This window comes from Penicillium angulare (genome assembly GCF_028827245.1).
Source record: "Penicillium angulare strain IBT 27051 chromosome Unknown utg000004l_segment0_segment0, whole genome shotgun sequence".
NCBI classification, from domain to species: domain Eukaryota; kingdom Fungi; phylum Ascomycota; class Eurotiomycetes; order Eurotiales; family Aspergillaceae; genus Penicillium; species Penicillium angulare.
The window spans coordinates 8,902,002-8,918,564 of NW_026623163.1; the positions used below are offsets into that span (position 1 = coordinate 8,902,002).

At 48.7% G+C, this 16,563-nt stretch overlaps 8 protein-coding genes across 8 annotated transcripts; 4 read left to right on the plus strand and 4 right to left on the minus strand.

Annotated features, from left to right (window-relative positions):
- Positions 1-277: 277 nt before the first annotated feature.
- N7478_007259 (Paf1-complex subunit LEO1) lies at positions 278-1,758 on the plus strand (the record flags this gene model as incomplete). Its single annotated transcript, XM_056923473.1, has 3 exons — positions 278-456; positions 515-692; positions 763-1,758. The coding sequence occupies 3 exons, from the start codon at positions 278-280 to the stop codon at positions 1,756-1,758; spliced, it is 1,353 nt and encodes a 450-aa protein (XP_056781510.1).
- Positions 1,759-2,171: 413 nt separating this feature from the next.
- N7478_007260 (Zn(II)2Cys6 transcription factor rglT) lies at positions 2,172-3,535 on the minus strand (the record flags this gene model as incomplete). The annotated part of the gene is made up of 2 exons (XM_056923474.1): positions 2,172-3,367; positions 3,436-3,535. 2 exons carry the CDS (start codon positions 3,533-3,535, stop codon positions 2,172-2,174), a joined length of 1,296 nt encoding a protein of 431 aa, XP_056781511.1.
- Positions 3,536-3,725: 190 nt separating this feature from the next.
- On the plus strand, positions 3,726-6,044 carry erb1 (ribosome biogenesis protein ERB1; the record flags this gene model as incomplete). The annotated part of the gene is made up of 1 exon (XM_056923475.1): positions 3,726-6,044. The coding sequence occupies one exon, from the start codon at positions 3,726-3,728 to the stop codon at positions 6,042-6,044; it is 2,319 nt and encodes a 772-aa protein (XP_056781512.1).
- A 507-nt stretch (positions 6,045-6,551) lies between these two features.
- N7478_007262 (putative AAA family ATPase/60S ribosome export protein Rix7) lies at positions 6,552-8,845 on the minus strand (the record flags this gene model as incomplete). The annotated part of the gene is made up of 3 exons (XM_056923476.1): positions 6,552-8,420; positions 8,485-8,724; positions 8,792-8,845. 3 exons carry the CDS (start codon positions 8,843-8,845, stop codon positions 6,552-6,554), a joined length of 2,163 nt encoding a protein of 720 aa, XP_056781513.1.
- A 171-nt stretch (positions 8,846-9,016) lies between these two features.
- N7478_007263 (ESCRT-III subunit protein VPS20) lies at positions 9,017-9,880 on the plus strand (the record flags this gene model as incomplete). The annotated part of the gene is made up of 3 exons (XM_056923477.1): positions 9,017-9,060; positions 9,207-9,570; positions 9,653-9,880. 3 exons carry the CDS (start codon positions 9,017-9,019, stop codon positions 9,878-9,880), a joined length of 636 nt encoding a protein of 211 aa, XP_056781514.1.
- Positions 9,881-10,126: 246 nt separating this feature from the next.
- On the minus strand, positions 10,127-11,065 carry N7478_007264 (PITH domain-containing protein; the record flags this gene model as incomplete). Its single annotated transcript, XM_056923478.1, has 3 exons — positions 10,127-10,547; positions 10,749-10,860; positions 10,927-11,065. 3 exons carry the CDS (start codon positions 11,063-11,065, stop codon positions 10,127-10,129), a joined length of 672 nt encoding a protein of 223 aa, XP_056781515.1.
- Positions 11,066-11,589: 524 nt separating this feature from the next.
- N7478_007265 (putative ATP dependent RNA helicase) lies at positions 11,590-13,718 on the minus strand (the record flags this gene model as incomplete). Its single annotated transcript, XM_056923479.1, has 3 exons — positions 11,590-11,721; positions 11,781-13,439; positions 13,494-13,718. 3 exons carry the CDS (start codon positions 13,716-13,718, stop codon positions 11,590-11,592), a joined length of 2,016 nt encoding a protein of 671 aa, XP_056781516.1.
- A 1,389-nt stretch (positions 13,719-15,107) lies between these two features.
- Positions 15,108-16,552, plus strand: N7478_007266 (CUE domain-containing protein; the record flags this gene model as incomplete). Its single annotated transcript, XM_056923480.1, has 5 exons — positions 15,108-15,128; positions 15,185-15,494; positions 15,547-15,789; positions 15,863-16,132; positions 16,188-16,552. The coding sequence occupies 5 exons, from the start codon at positions 15,108-15,110 to the stop codon at positions 16,550-16,552; spliced, it is 1,209 nt and encodes a 402-aa protein (XP_056781517.1).
- Positions 16,553-16,563: the final 11 nt, after the last annotated feature.

The following is a 16,563-nucleotide window of genomic DNA, read 5'->3' on the forward strand; positions in this document are numbered from 1 at the left end:
TCGAATGCTCTTATATATTCACTTCAATTCCTAATGAGAACGAAAAAGGATCAAGAAACGGTGAAAGTCGATACCCTCCTGGGTCCACTTAACTCCATTGGGCCCGGCCGCGGATAATCTTGTTTGTCCGTTTTGTCCGCTCCGTCAATATGAACTGAGAGCAAAAGAGTCGGAGCTTCCCATTGATCACTTTTTTCTTCTCTTGGATTTTTCTATAACCTACCAATACATACCGAGCGCTTCCAATCCCTCTAGACCGTACTCTCTACCCCCCATCATGTTCTCTTCCGATGAGGAAGCTGTCCGCCGCCCCGGCCGTGGTGCGAACGACATGCAAAGTCCCGCTGCGAGTGACGCTAATGACTCTGGCAATGAGAACAACAACGTTGATATGGATGAAGACAATGACGCTGATCTGTTTGGCTCGGACGGAGACGACGATGGCGTTGATAATGAGTATGGAATATCGCCGAACCCGAACGGAATGCGCAAAGAAACTAACTAGCTTTTCTAGCCGACCAAACCGCAATTTAGATGATGAGCAATTAGATTCTGGAGATGATGAGAATCGCTATGACCGCCGTGAAGATCGCATGGATGAGGCGGTCGACGAGGATGGTTACCCGGTAACAGTCAACATCATGGACGTGGGCCTTGCGCGGGCGCCAGTGCCAGCGACCAACGATGGACAGGTACGAATACAAAGCTGTTTGGAGGGAAATAATCATAGAGAAAGACGTTTGAATTAATTCTCCTCCGCAGATTTACACCATGAAGGTTCCGGAATTTCTTTCAATTGAGACGGAAGAGTTCAACCCGGAGACCTACGTTGCGCCTGCTTATTCCACCGCTGCCACATCCCTATGCTGGCGAAAAGACCCGAAAGATAATACCCTGCTGCAGTCTAACGCGCGTATAATTCGATGGGAAGACGGCTCTATGACTCTGCAGCTTGCATCCGCCCCTCTCGAGCAATACCGCTTTGCATCCAAACCTCTCGCCCCTCTCTCCAAGTCTGGAGAATATGATACCAAGTTGGACTCACACGTTTATCTTGGTGCAGCAATCGAAACTGCTTCACTCTTCCGACTGACATCTCATGTTACACATGGTCTCACCGTTCTTCCGACAACATTGGAGACAGACGACGCTGTCCAGAAACTACAAGAATCTTTGGCAGCTGCTTCTCGCGGCAGCAAGCAAACAGCCGATGGTTCCGCGCCTGTCATTGAAGTCAAGGAAGATCCTGAACTGGCCGCACGGAGGGCCGAGGCCATGGAGAAAGAATGGCAGCGAACCGAGCGTCGTCGTCAACAACTTGAAGATCGCGAGGCGGAGCGTGGTCGCCGCGCCACTGGTCCCCGTCCTGGTGGTCTTAGTGTTGGTGGACTTGAGGATGGTGGCCTGCGGACTACCCGTCCTCGAGCTAAACCCCGTCGTGTCAACCGCCGCGGCGAGATTAACACAGATGACGAAGAAGACTATGGTCGTGGCGGTACTACCCGTGAAGACGAGTATGATGAGGATGATGGATTCTTGGTTGGTAGTGATGAAGACATTGAAGAAGGCGAGGATGAAGAAGATGAAGCTGAACTGGAAGATGACGACATGGATGCTGAGGGCGAAGTGGATGATGAGGTCGCCCCAGCTAAGGCTTCTCGTAGCAAGCCATCTGACACAGAGACACCTCGTGGAGGATCACCTCCAGCTCGAAAGAAGCATCGTTATGTGGTGGATGACGAGGACGAAGATGAATGATCTGTTCTCAGTCTTGATTTCTTTCTCCCCATATCCTCAATTACTACTTCCTCTTTTTCTTCTTTTTCTTTGTGTCCTTCATCCGGCCTCTATACGGCCGAGGCGTCTATCTACAGGGTTGGGCATTCTACTTCGTTCGACTTGGCATTTAGCTTCGCAACGCATCCGTCACTTTCGATACCAAAATCTATAATGAAACGATCGATAATTCCACCAAGCTTCTAACAGATTTTCAGAATGATGAATTATGATTCTGTTAGCTTTTGAAATGACATGTTGAACAATTGTGGTATATATGTAAAGTAGAGGTTCCCTCCATCAAGGAGTAGAGATTCCCTCCACCAAGGAGCCTTGCGCCTGGGAAAACAAAGTCGAATCAACAGAAGAAAAGATATAGTCAAAAACTCCATATTTCAAGCCCTGGTATCTATTTGTGCAGTCTCATGCCTTGTTTCCCCTGGAGCAAGTCCTTCAGGATATTCATGTGGATCGAAGTTGAATTTTGCTATGACAGCTCTCGCACTTCCAACAACTCGCATGCAAAGTCTCTCGTTTTCATTATGACCCTGTCCTTCATCTGTAACCGCAATGGGCCCGAAGGGGTTGTTATTTTGCAATGGATGATTCCCTGGGTCATGCCAGCGGCGTTGACGATTTTCAACTTCGTTAATCAGAGCTAACAGTGATGGCTGGTCGGAGCACCGGGCCATAGAATTTGAGTCAATGGGGCCACCAATGACAGCTCGACGAACAATCTGGTTTAACCATTTAGTCCACTGCTGTTCTTGATTGGCGCTTTGGAGTACACCAGAGATATACTCCTGTGGGGCAGATTGCATGCCCAATTCGACGGGGTCACTGTGATACACACGAAGCCACGCATCCGCAACTACTGTCAACAGTGTACCTGTGAACATGACATTCTGTACACCCGATGCAAAGTTTCTAGGACAGGATTCACAGCGGATAATATCTTGAGCTGTTCGAGCGGCGATGTAGAGGGAGCAGAGGGTATGATTGTTGATGGGGAAAGAGCCAATAGAAGAGATGTGACTGAGGCAAAGGTATAAATAAGACAAGCATGTGCACTGAGGGGGTGTGGACTCGGAGCATAAAGACTGTGGGGTGAGTGGTAGTGAAGACATATCGAATAAGTTTGCCGGAGGCGCAAAGGGCATCGCTGACGATTCGGACACCGTAGAGAAATCTGGCCAAGGACTTGAAGATGGAAATACTGGGAGATTTGGGTTCTTCAAACGGTCTGGGCGCCAACTGTGGTTGTGGTCTTGATCTTCCACTAGTAGGTCGGGCTGTGGTGAAAGCGAACGATGATGAGATTGCCAAAAGAGCTGTGGACATAGTCGATGTGCGTCTGATGGAACAGGAGGATCCCCGGGTATATTGAAAGAATTCGATTGTGTATCCTCTTGTCCCTGCCAAGCGCCGTCGTTATACTGTGTATTGAAATCAAGTCCCTCCTCGTCGGCGCGGGCTCTCTTCTTGGGTGGTCGGCCCATGGTCTTTTGTGTGGAGTAGTGGCATGGAATCGACTGTTTTAAACAACGAGCACAGCCACCGATCCCGCCAGAGCATTTTAACTTCCGTTTTCCTGTAAATTGGACAGAAAATTAGTATCAATCTGGTGGCAAGTCATATCGTTAATGCCTAGCCACCTACTACATTCATCGCAAGCCGCATGTCGTTTTGGCTCCGAACCCAACGATCCCAGCGTTGAGCCGTTGCCACGGGTTGTAGATTCTACTACAGGGTTCGACATGACCAAATGTCAGTCTCGCATTACCCAGCAAGAAAATTAAGAAAGTAACAGTGCTTATACCAAGGTTGATTAGGTCCGATCATTGATACGCGATAAGATTGTAGAGCGGGCAGTCATGTGAGCGGTGAGCGGCGTCGACAGAAAAGAAAAAAAAATCGCGGCCGAAAATCACTTAAGCTCAACGGCAATCATGGTCGCCAGAACAGCGTCAAAGAAGCGCAAGGCGATTACTCGCGATGTGGAGGAGGAAGCCGGAGTTTTCTCTGGTGATGAATTGAGTGCAGGGAATCTTGATGGCACCCTTTCAGACAATGCCAACGACCTTTCGGAAAGCGAAGACGATGATAGCGACGACTCCGAAGTCGAGCTGGTTGACGAATTCAGCGATGATGATGACGAAGATGGGGAAGAAGAATTGGATAGTGATGAAATCCCATCTGATGATGATCTGAAAACCTTGCCATCTACCGACGAGCCTAATGTTCGCATTGTCAAGGACGCCAATGGAAACGACCGTTACTTGTACGACGAGATCAACCCAGACGACAACTCAGATTTCTCCGAAGCCGAAGAGAATGCCAACACTATCGGTGAAATTCCTCTTACATTCTACGATCAATATCCTCATATCGGTTACGATATCAATGGAAAGAAGATCATGCGCCCTGCCAAGGGTGAAGCGCTGGATGCATTGCTGGACAGCATTGAGATCCCCAAGGGCTGGACCGGTCTTACTGACCCTTCAACCGGCAAACCATTGAACTTGAGCCAAAAGGAGTTGGAGCTGTTGAAGAAGGTGCAGATGAACGAAATCACCAGCGAGGGATATGACCAGTATGAGCCACTCGTGGAATACTTCTCTGGCCAACAAGAGATTATGCCCCTCAGTGCTGCTCCTGAACCCAAGCGCCGTTTCGTGCCTTCCAAACACGAGGCCAAGCGTGTGATGAAGATTGTGAAGGCCATCCGTGAGGGTCGCATTCTTCCTTATAAGGCACCCGAGGAGCGCGAGGAGAAGGATGACGATCTCATCAACTACGATCTCTGGGCCGATGAGGCTGAACGACCGGATCACATCATGCATATCCCAGCACCAAAACTTCCACCCCCTGGCTACGAAGAAAGTTACCACCCACCGGCAGAGTATCTGCCTGATAAGAAGGAGCGCAAGGAGTGGGAGCAGACTGATCCCGAGGACCGTGAGAAGGACTTCTTGCCTAACGATTTCGGCTCTCTCCGCCGGGTACCTGGTTATGAGAGCTATGTTCAGGAGAAGTTTGAGCGTTGTCTGGACCTTTACCTTGCGCCCAGAGTGCGCCGCAGCAAGCTGAACATCGACCCTGAAAGTTTACTTCCTAAGCTTCCCAGCCCTGAGGAGCTTAAGCCCTTCCCAACAACATGTGCCACAGTATTCCGTGGCCACAAGGGCCGCGTTCGCTCGCTCAATGTCGACCCGACTGGAATCTGGCTTGCAACTGGTGGTGATGACGGTACTGTCCGCGTTTGGGAAATCCTGACTGGTCGTCAGCTCTGGAGTGCCAAGGTTAGCGACGAGGATGCCGTGAATGTCGTCCGCTGGCGCCCTGGTAAGGATGCTGTTATTCTTGCCGCTGCCGCTGGAGACGACATCTTCCTTGCAGTTCCCCAGATTGCCGATCCTGAAATTGAGAAGGCCAGTCTGGACCTTCTTGACGCCGGCTGGGGTTACGCAGCATCCGCCCCTGCCCCTGTCGGGGTTGAGGCAAACAAGATCAACAAGCCCGTTTCATGGATTCGACCCTCATCTGCTCTGGCTGATGCAGGCATCTGCGTTGTCATTCCTCTCCGCTACGTACCCAAGTCTATCTCCTGGCACCGCCGTGGTGACTACTTCGTTACTGTTTGCTCGGGTGCTTCTACCCCAGCATCAGTGGCTATCTCCATTCACACCGTCTCCAAGCACCTCACCCAGTTCCCCTTCCGTCGCCGCCTCAAGGGTGGTGGTCCCCCACAGACAGCTCATTTCCATCCCTCAAAACCTATTCTCTTCGTGGCGAACCAGCGTTCCATCCGTGCTTACGACCTTTCGCGACAACTCCTGGTCAAGATCTTGCAGCCCGGTGCCCGTTGGATCTCTTCTTTCGATATCCACCCCACATCTTCCACTGCTTCCGGTGGTGACAACATCATTGTCGGTTCTTATGACCGTCGTCTGCTTTGGCATGATCTCGATCTCTCGCAGCGCCCCTACAAGACTCTCCGTTACCACCGCAAGGCTATTCGTGCTGTGAAGTTCCACCAGGGTGGCCGCTACCCCCTGTTCGCGGATGCAAGTGATGACGGCTCGTTGCAGATTTTCCACGGCAGCGTCACCGGTGACATGCTCAGCAATGCTAGTATCGTTCCTCTCAAGGTTCTCAAGGGCCACAAGGTTACTGGCGAGCTGGGTGTTTTGGATATTGATTGGCATCCTCGCGAAGCCTGGTGTGTTAGTGCTGGTGCTGATGGAACATGTCGCTTGTGGATGTAATTATCTTTTGGGGGTATTATCTGCATGATATGCCTTTTTCTTTCCTTTTTCTTTATGTTGTTCCTGGCGTTTCACTGTTCAATGTGTGCATGGTTCTCTTGTATAGCCCTACTATGTTCCAAAAGTACATTTGAATATTATTCAATTCTTCAAGCCTACAATACACTACAACTTTGTAATCAAATTATTCCAGTAGACCTCAGGAATGTTATGGGTTGCCTACCTAGTAAAAACCCCCACGGTTGATCATATCGTTATGGACAAAGGGACTCTTGCTTGCACGAATAAAACTTGGGTTATTCAAGTTGTGGAGTGGATAGGTAGGATGTCGATAAGTAGAGCTTAAATGGAATTTGATCATTAACAAGTCAACTAGTTGCTTATAATGCCACATCAAAATATTAGAGGGGGACCTTAAAATTTCCGAAGCGTCTAAAGTGGGTGGTCTAAGCTGTGTATATCAAGACGACGTTATATGTATAAAAGTTTCACAAAATATGACGAGTTTCAAACACCACCACCCCAGTCTCTGCGCAGCTTTTCATACTTCTTCAAATCAGTTACACTAGGTCTTATGAAAGACTTAGCAGCCATGAAATCTTCAACGCGCATCGCATCGCGGCGCTTAATGGCCAAGTAACCAGCACGGCGCAACAAGCTGCCGAGATCCGCACCACTGAAGCCCTCACATTCTTCGGCAAGTCTCCGCAAATCGTCACTGAAGTCAATGGGCAGATTCCGGATCAAAGTTTGTAGAATATCGACACGCTCAAGGGGCGAGGGAAGGTTGACAAAGAGCAGAGTCTCGAGACGACCAGGTCGAAGCATGGCTGGGTCAATGATATCGGGTCGGTTGGTAGCGGCAATGACATAGATGCCTTGCCGAGTGCCTAGACCATCGAGTTCAGTGAGGAGTGTGTTGACAACACGGGCCGAAGCTTCGGAGAGAGAGTCGTCACGGCGAGGCACAAGAGCGTCCAGTTCATCGAAGAAGATAACACAAGGAACAGAGGAACGTGCTCGGACAAAGACTTGGCGTACTGCACGCTCGGATTCACCGACGAATTTGTTCAGAAGCTCGGGTCCCTTGACGCTGATGAAATTGGCGCGCGACTCATTGGCCACGGCCTTAGCCAGCAGAGTCTTACCACAACCTGGGGGACCCCAGAGGAGAACACCCGTTGGCGCGGTAATACCGACCTTTTCATAGATATCTGGGTTCCTGATTGGCTCGACAATAGCAGTGGACAGTTCGTCACGGACACCACCCAGAGCACCAATATCGGCCCATGTGGTATCGGGAACGGTCGCAAAGCCTTCACGCTTAGAGGATGGCTGGATCTTAGGCAGGGCGACAAAGAAATCTGCGTTCGAAACATGAACTACTTCTGCCTCGTCGCCAATGGGGTTCTCTTTGGCGTGTGAGATTAGACGGCGCAGTTCTCGGACTCTGGGGCTAAGCTCATCCTCTCCTTCGATTTCCATCTCCTCGCCACTGTTGGATTTGAGAATTTCCAAGTATCGCTTAATAGCAGTTGATCCTGCGGTGGAGACAAGGTCGTTAAGATCGGCACCAACAAATCCAGGAGTTCTCTTCGCCAGCGTCTTAAAGTCCAGGTCATCCGCTAATTGCATTTTGCGAGTCAAAGCCCGGAGAATTAATTCTCTGACTGGCTCGGATGGAACAGTCATGTTAATCTCCTTATCGAAGCGACCACCACGACGCAATGCAGCATCCAGGCTGTCTGGTCGATTGGTAGCTGCCAGAACAATCACGGGCTTACCGTCTGTCTTGTCGAGAGCAATCTCATCCATACAAGTCAACAGCTGGGCGACAATTCGCTTTTCCATTTCCCTTTGTGCACTCTCTCGCTTTGGTGTAATTGCATCAATCTCATCAATGAAAATGAGGCAAGGCGCAAGTCGCTTAGCCTCGTCGAAGTGTTCCCGGAGAGCCTTCTCAGATTCACCCGACATACCGGAGACGATAGAAGGAGCGGAGATTGAGATGAATGGCACACCTAGCTCCGCCGCAAATGCATTGGCAATCATAGTCTTACCACAACCTGGGGGCCCGTGTAATAATACTCCACGGGGAGGCTGTACATTTGAAGAGATATAAACCTGTGGTCGGGTCATGGGTAGGATGACGAGGTCACCTAATTCTTGCACCACATCGTCCAAACCACCCAAATCGGCCAGACTGACATGTGTTGGCGGGGACCGATCAATAGCAGCATCTGCTTTCCGCCTCTTAGAAGCAGACTCCCCGCCATCTCGCCTTCTCTTCGAAGATGTTCCAGACGACTCGGATTTCTTGGTTGGCTTCGGGGTGTTCCACTGGCCAACAATGCTCTGGTTGACACCGTTGGGTTCCTAAAATAGATTTATGGTCAAAAATCTTGTTGGTATTATTCCAATCACCGGACTTATTGCATACTGTAGTGGGCGGTTCTTCCAGACCCTCAAAATCACCCTCCACAGAGTCCTCGTCGTCCTCTCCCATGTCAGCTTTCACCACTTCCAGGACTCGTTCCAGACTGTCCTCCAGCAATTTCTTTGGTTTCCGATTCAGGCTCGAGTTCGATTTCTTGATTTGTTCGTAAATTGATGGAGCCGAGAGACGAATACGACTGGCATCCGGTTGGTCGTCAATAATTTTGCGTACGACCTGGTAGACCTACAACAAACGGATATGAGTACATTGAGTGGGTAAATCGAGTATTTCTTCTAGCGATCGATCATACCTCACGGTCTAAACCCTGACTTAGGGTCGGTCGTCCCCCGCGATTCCTCGGCATCCTTGCAGTTGAGTGCGATAACGGCAAAGAATAAAAAAAAATTGGGGAAAAAGCGGAAAGATGAAATTTAGCCGCAGATTAGATTAGCGGGTTAGCGTCGACGATGGCGGTGGAACACCCCCACGTCATTCGCGGGCCGTGGGTGTTTTCGATCCTACAACATAATGCGATATGGGAAACACTAGTAGTTCACAGAAGATATCGTCTCAGGACCGGTAAGTGCGAGGTTGCGAATTACCTTCTTGCTCTGAATACCGCGGAGTTCTCCCCATCGTGGCGCGGGCTCCCCTCACGAGACCCCTCCACGACACAACTCCACTCTGGCTCCAGGTTACGCTGACAATCGCCGAGGAAACCACAGAGCAATCCTTGATCTTAAAAACCAGCGCGATAAGCTGAAGCAATACCGAAAACGTATAACTGTTCTGACCGACCGCGAGACCGAGATCGCCAAGGAATGTCTGGCGCAGAATGATCGGCGGCGAGCGCTGCTTGCCCTGCGACGCAAGAAATACCAAGAGTCGCTGTTAGATAAGACAGATGGTCAGCTCGCACAGTTGGAACAGATAGCGAGCCAGGTGGAATTCGCGCTGGTCCAGAAGGATGTGATGTTTGGCCTACAACAGGGTACTGAGGTTCTAAAAGCGATCAATAAGGAAATGGGCGGAATTGAGGGTGTTGAACGACTAATGGGAGAGACGGAAGACGCACGCGCTTATCAAGAGGTACAATTAAATGATTTTATTAGCACTATCGCTATCTGCACTGTCTGTATAGGAGGCTTGCTAACGAGAGTTCAATTTACAGGAGATAAGCCAAATGCTCGAAGGAAACCTAACAAATCAGGACGAAGAAGATGTCGAGGAAGAATTACTAGCTTTACAACGCCAGGTTTCAAAGCCGAAGGTCGCGACTCCGAACTTGCCCAACGTCCCGAACAATGCCTTGCCTACACCTGAAGAGACCGAGGTAGAGAACCCAGAGGAACCAACAAGGACCAAAACAAAGACCCGAACGCCTGCGCTTGCTGCATAGTTGGCTTTTATTATTATTTCCATATTGGCTCGATCATTTGCATATGACATTGGCCAGAACACTGCATGGCGTTTTGTTGCACTGTGATATTTTTTATTCATTGCTTTTTGTTCATCATTCATTGTCGCTGCATGTAGACATCGTTAATACTATGTTTTGAAGATTGCCTTTCCAATATCATGTTTTCGAAACCCATTATTTCCACCTCAGTTGACATCGGCCTTCCCAGTGACCAAAATCCCCAGCCTACTGACCAGGCATGATCCGGCCACCGGCGTCCTTGACCCCCGGAATAGCAACGTGATCGCTAGGGTTAGCAGCCGCCTCGTACAAGAAGCTTACTGGCTCCCGATTAAGTGCCATAAACTGGCCCTTAAAGCCAATGTATCCGACTTTAGTCACATCTTCTTCTCCGTCGCTCCAATTGTCCTCAAAGAACAGTGTGATTGAAGTAGTTGTGTTCCAGTGCGCGCGATTCAGAGGAAGCTCAAAGACATCGGCACCGGCTTGTGGCTGTGGAACTTCAATGGTTTGTGTTGGTGAGAGTTCTGAAGCCGTGGAAAAGTCGAGGTCGTCGCGATTTTTGAAAAGTTTCACGGTTTTCGGAGCGGAGGAGGTAGGCGCAGTGTAAAGCAGTAGAGAGTGGACCTTGACTTGGCCAGTAAATCTGACAGGAGAATAAGTTAGCTTTTTGTTGATATTTTATTTTATTTTTGAGTTTGCGCAACGGCAGCACGCTTTGGATACTAGGATGGAGGGGCATAGCGGGGTATTGACAATTCCAGATGACAAGAAGAGCGACAAAGCAAACATTCAAAGATAAGAGTAGAATTCAGATCTCATATGGAATATATTCGAGGCAACTCACGGGATGTACATGAGCAGCTGTTCATCAGCATCGCTCTCTAGCTCAGGCGTATCGTTCAGTCGTTCCGCCCATGTCTTTTGTACGACTGAAGCTCCGGATCTTGGTGTCGCCTCTAGCTTGGGCATAAGTATCATGCTTCATAAAAAGGGTGCAGTCATTATACGTTGGGGGGACTTACCATTCAGGGTGTTGATTGAATCAAAGTCGATCTGAGAATAGAGCAGAGACTGAATAGCTGGAGTGATATCATTGGAATGATCATGCTCCCCATGGCAATGTCCACCGTGGCCATGGTCGTGGTGATCATGTCCAGACATGGCGAGTGTTTTAGAGACTAATACAAAAAAGGGAGAGTGTGATTCTGCAAAGGGAAAACAATGTCAAGTTTCGAAAGTTGAGCAGAGCGGAGCTTCTCCGCTTCCCGTGACGTCGATCTGCGCGGCCCCGGTACAGCGGCCGATAGGGTTCATTCCAAGGTTAGGAAAAAACTCCCTTGGCCCTATATTGGCATTTACCACATAGTACACCGCTATCTGTACCGCAAGCTCTACGTAGATTGAAAAACAAGTGGAAAGACCATTGGAAAGAGAGTTAGAAAGACGAATAGAAAGACAAGTAGAGAAATATACTACGGATGAGCTTAAAGTGTTTACTACATAGTATAGTACAAATACAGGAGAAAACAGGTGTTGGCTGATGACAGTACTTCTAAAATGTAATCAGCCGAATATATGATTATGTATCTTTTTTGCTTTAGAGCCAGAATGACAGAAATTCAACGCCAACGCCTGGGTATCTTTCTTTCCCCCTCTTCTCTGGTACCTCGGTAGCCAAGATCTACTTAGGTTACCCTGTAGTATTCCGGTGCGTATTCCAAAAGATAGCTCTTCTCAATCTTCGTAACATCACGAATATAGGTCTTATCACCCGTTTGCATGATCTCATGGAAGATCACCCAATCTGCTTTCCGATTCTAAGAAGAGTTAGTCAAGCCATATGTCAGAAGCACGGAAATAGAGGCATAGTACTCACAAACATTAGAGAGCTAGGGTGGGCATGGAGGGTAAGACCTCCACTGACAGTCTTGAATGTTCCATCTGGCTGCATCTTGGCCGCATGAGCAAAATAGCCAGTTGTAAGACACCGTTGGATCTGTTGTGCTTGTCTAGTCGGGTCAACCGCCTCTTGCCGAGATGATAGGGTTTCTTCAACCTGGATACCAAATCGTTCGAGGTATCGTTTCAACTGGCCTCGAATGCTAACCGCTCGTAGCAAAGCGCGGTAGTTCAGAAGATGATCACGACACCACTTGGGTTCCTTCTTTCCTTTGGTGACAAATGCCTGGTATACGTTCAGATAGGTAAGATGATCCCCTTCTTCGACAGCAAATTTGCGACGATGGCTTTCTGCGGCCTTCTTATTATCATGGTCTTGAACCCAAACAGTGCCCTGAAGACTGACCATGGCTGCAATGGTCAGAATCTCACTAAGACATTTGAACGTTGGTGCTGCAAGTAAGACTTTCGCCATCATAGGTTCAACTGCAAGCTCTGCCATTCGCATGCCAAGTGGTTTGGTGAGTTTAGCATAGTCGTCGACTGCGCCGAGGGAAAACAAAAGTTCAAAGGCTCGGATCACCAACTCTGCTGGAGGTGAGGTCAAGAAATCAAATCTCACAATATTATCGATACCCAATGCCTTTAGCTGCATAACAATAGGCGCAATATTTGAGCGCTGTATTTCAGGTACCGTGGCTTCAGGAAGCTGTTCATGAGTTGTCTGTGTGTAGAGACGAAAGCACTTCCCAGGTCTGGTTCGCCCAGCTCGACCAGCACGTTGAGTAGCAGAGGCCTTTGAAATTGGCACAGCTGTTAATGTTTCAATTCCAGTGCTGGGATCATACGCTCGGAGTTTCGCAAATCCACAATCGATGACATACACGATACCGTCAATTGTGACAGAGGCTTCTGCAATGTTGGTTGACACGATCACCTTTCGTGTATTTTGTGGAGTTGGTTCGAAGACGTACATTTGCTGATCTGTCGTAAGACCAGCGTATAGCGGCAATGGAAGCAAAGAGGGAGACTTTGGATGTAAAGAGGCAGCTCGTTCAGATACCAATTGAATTGTGCGATCGATCTCTTCTCGGCCCGTTAAAAAGACAAGGATATCGCCTTCTGCTTCCTGATTGTGGATATCAAATACAGTTTTGACAGCTCTTTCGACATAATCCTCTGCAGGGGCTTCGAGAAACAATGTATCTACTGGATACATTCGCCCTTCGAGGCTAATGATTCTCCCCACTTTACCACCAAGATCAGCGGGCTCCGCGTCGGGTTGATATTCATCCCCGGCAAAAAATTTGAGAAATTCTTCCGCTTGTAGCGTAGCACTACTGACAATGATTCGAAGTTCAGGACGCCTTTTTCTGATCTTCTTGAGAATCCCAAGGAGGACGTCAGTGCTTAAGGATCTCTCATGAGCCTCATCGACCATGATAACGCAGTAACGTGACAATAAAGGATCAACTAGAGCTTCTCTGAGTAGCATTCCGTCTGTGAGGAATTTGACTCGAGTTGCAGCAGAGGTCACGTCTTCAAATCGAATTGAGTAACCTACTGCTTCTCCAACCTTGCAGCGCATCTCTTCCGCAACTCGCGTAGCAACTGTAGTGGCAGCTACTCGCCGAGGCTGGTATAAATCGTTAGTCAAATCCAATTCAATACTCACAGGATCGTCACGTACCTGGGTGACAGCAATAAGCTTTCCATCTTCACACCAACCTGCTTGATCAAGATATTGGGGGAGCTGAGTTGTTTTCCCGCTTCCAGTCTGGCCTACCACAATGGTAACTGGATATGTTTCAACCAAATAGAGCAGACTTGCTTTGTGCCGTGCAATAGGTAGGAGTGATGCTGGCTTATACAATGCCGGAATGAAGGAGGTCGAGAGATCCTGCTCCGATGTCATTTTTCCGCTTTTTTGAGACGCAAATCAAACGTGTAGTATTTGACTTATGCCTGAAATTTCGAATCATGTGTACATGCAAATATGAAAGTGCAACATATTCAAACAGCTATCGACCGGGAAATTTAAAAATTCATGATCGACCTCTCGGGTAGTAGGTGTAGTATAGCTACATGGAGGAGGTCGGTCGGCGGGCATGTTTGCATATTTGGACGTTTGCTTAGTTTGACCCACTCTCGGATACAGACCAATCAGCTTGATTGGCCCGAGAGTGGGCTCCCGACATGTACGTAGGATATCTCTCTCTCTCTCTCTCTCTCTCTCTCTTCTTCCCTTTTTCTTCAACGTTGTTATTCGTTGTTTTCGCACCTTTTCTCCATCCTGGTAGAAACTTAGGCACCCTATCACAGTAGGCGTCATGGCAGCCAATTAGAACAGGCAACCAATGCGGAGACGTATGTATATGTACATACACATGTAGACGTTTGCCTGGATTTCCCCGCACGTCATCCGGGTGAAATTCAAACAGACAAAGGCAAGGACGGGAATTTAAAATCGGAAGTTTGCGCAGGGAGTGTGAGACTCGAGTAGAGTGGCTCACAGGGTGGCTGGTTGACTCCCAGTCGTCTCCTATATACATGGTAGCCTAAATAGGCAGATTAAAAGAGATTGTAACCTCAAACTTGAAGTCTGCATATAATCGCGACATTATCTTTTGTAGACAATACTATTTATAGTGGCGTAACGTTTGCCTGATTCGCGCGATAATGAAGGAGAAATAAATAAATAAATAAAATAAAAAATAAAATGACAAGGTAAAAAAGAATTCGGCAGGGGGTCTTTGGCAGGCGCAGGCCCGGGGCAGAAGCCCCCGAAGCTGTTCTAATTTATAGAAGACTTAAGAATAATAGAATTCTAGCTATCATGGTAAACTATAGTAGTAGATATTATTTCAAACTTGAAGGGACCAATAGCCCAGTTCCGGCGCCGTCACCTGGCGAGCGCGCCCGGCATAGCCGGGACGGAGCCTTATAGATTTAGCCTAGTTTGGGGAGTGAATAGTTTTCTTATGTTCAATAGCTCCCAGGGCTGATATTATTTGTTATGAGATATTATCTTTAAACTTTATAATTAGATACTATATCTATTTAATATATCTAGCTTTTTTAACTAGGATTTCCTATTAACAAACATCCCATGTGGATGACTATAACAGCTCCCGCTTCATCACGTGCACCCCACGTCACTTGTTTGGAGCTTCCCCAATTAATCTTCTGCCTGCGCCTCACTGGACTCCGTATGTTTTCGACAGACAACCTCTTTTTTATTAAGCCTCTGTTGCTACCGACACAACCCACTTATTTTGATCAGCATATCTAGACAGTACTCAAGATGTCCGAGGAGGAGAAACCTGTAAGTGACAGCTATGATCTACGACTTTGAATGCGAAGGCTCACTTTAACTAGCAGTCTACTCCCAGCAAACCCCTGGTTGCGCCAAACAGCCCTCGGGCCGAGTCGCCTACCACTGCGCGACCCTTAGACTTTGACGATGAACCCCAGGAGTCCGGTGTGACATCGGTTAACAACACTCCTTCGCAAAAGACCGCCACCGAAACCCCCCCCGCTGCCCCGCCAAAGCCACCGCGACCTCTGGGCCCGAAGGAGCACGCAGAGAACACACTCAAAGAAGCCTTTCCCACAATTGATGCTGGGGTAGTTAAGGCAGTGCTGACTGCAAGTAATTGGAATGTCGAGCGAGCATTTAATGCCCTTCTTGGTAAGCGCAAAGTGCCTTCTTGTAAGAAAACCGGCAAATTGACGGCCGACAGGCATGACCGATCCCACTGCTCAGGAGGATATGGTCCCTCCCCCCAAACCTCCTCGCCCTACTCAGACCCAAGCTACCTCTACTACTCAGAGACAATTGGATGCCGACGAACAGTATGCGCGTCAACTGGCGGAGCACTATAACTCCCGTCGCGGACCAGCGCCTGGTTGGCAGAATGATCCCCGTTATCACCAGCCACGAGGAAGCGAAGAGTCGGAAGAGAAGGAATACAGCTTTTTTGATGGTAAATTTCCTTACTCATTTCCCTTGCCTTTGATAAATTTCATAGGATTAACAGTATGGCTTGTGGCTTGCAGATGACTTACCCGTGATTCGTGATAATCTTCGCAAAGGATTCCTGGACACACAGTCCAAGGTAAATTCATGGGTTACGAATTTTAAAAAGAGACTCGATGGAGATGAAGAAGATGGAGAGTCTAGTCATGATCATGAGCAACCTTCACCGTACGGACGACCGCGACGAAGCGGCGAGATGGGTCGCCGCAGTGGTGATCGGGAACGCTATGATGCAGACCCCCAGGTGCTGGGTGATGATTTCTCTGCTCTTGAACTGAGAGATTCCGAAGGTTTGTAATCCCGCAACTCTTGTATTCTTTCTATGTTTGACTAACAATGCATCAGCTCCCCCGGCCCGTCCTCCCCGTCCCCTAGCCAACCAGAACCTCAAGAAGACCTCGTCCCCCTCTCCCGACAGGCGCAAGGTGTCCTTCCAGGATGGACCACCTACCGAGATTGACACTGGACGCAATGCATCAAGCGCTGGCAAGTCGAGCAAGTGGCAGCCCTTGGCAACTGTCGAGCCTTCTCCAGTAGCAGAAAATGACCCATTTAGCCTGGGAGATAGCGATGATGAGAAGGAAACTAAGACTAAGGAACAGAATACTGTCCCCGAGAGTGATCAACTCAAGCAGGCGACAGCGGAGGCTATGTCTGACGAGATAGGCTCTAAGGATAAAGACAATAAGGCGGAGTCATCATCAAAGTAATTGTGAAGGGA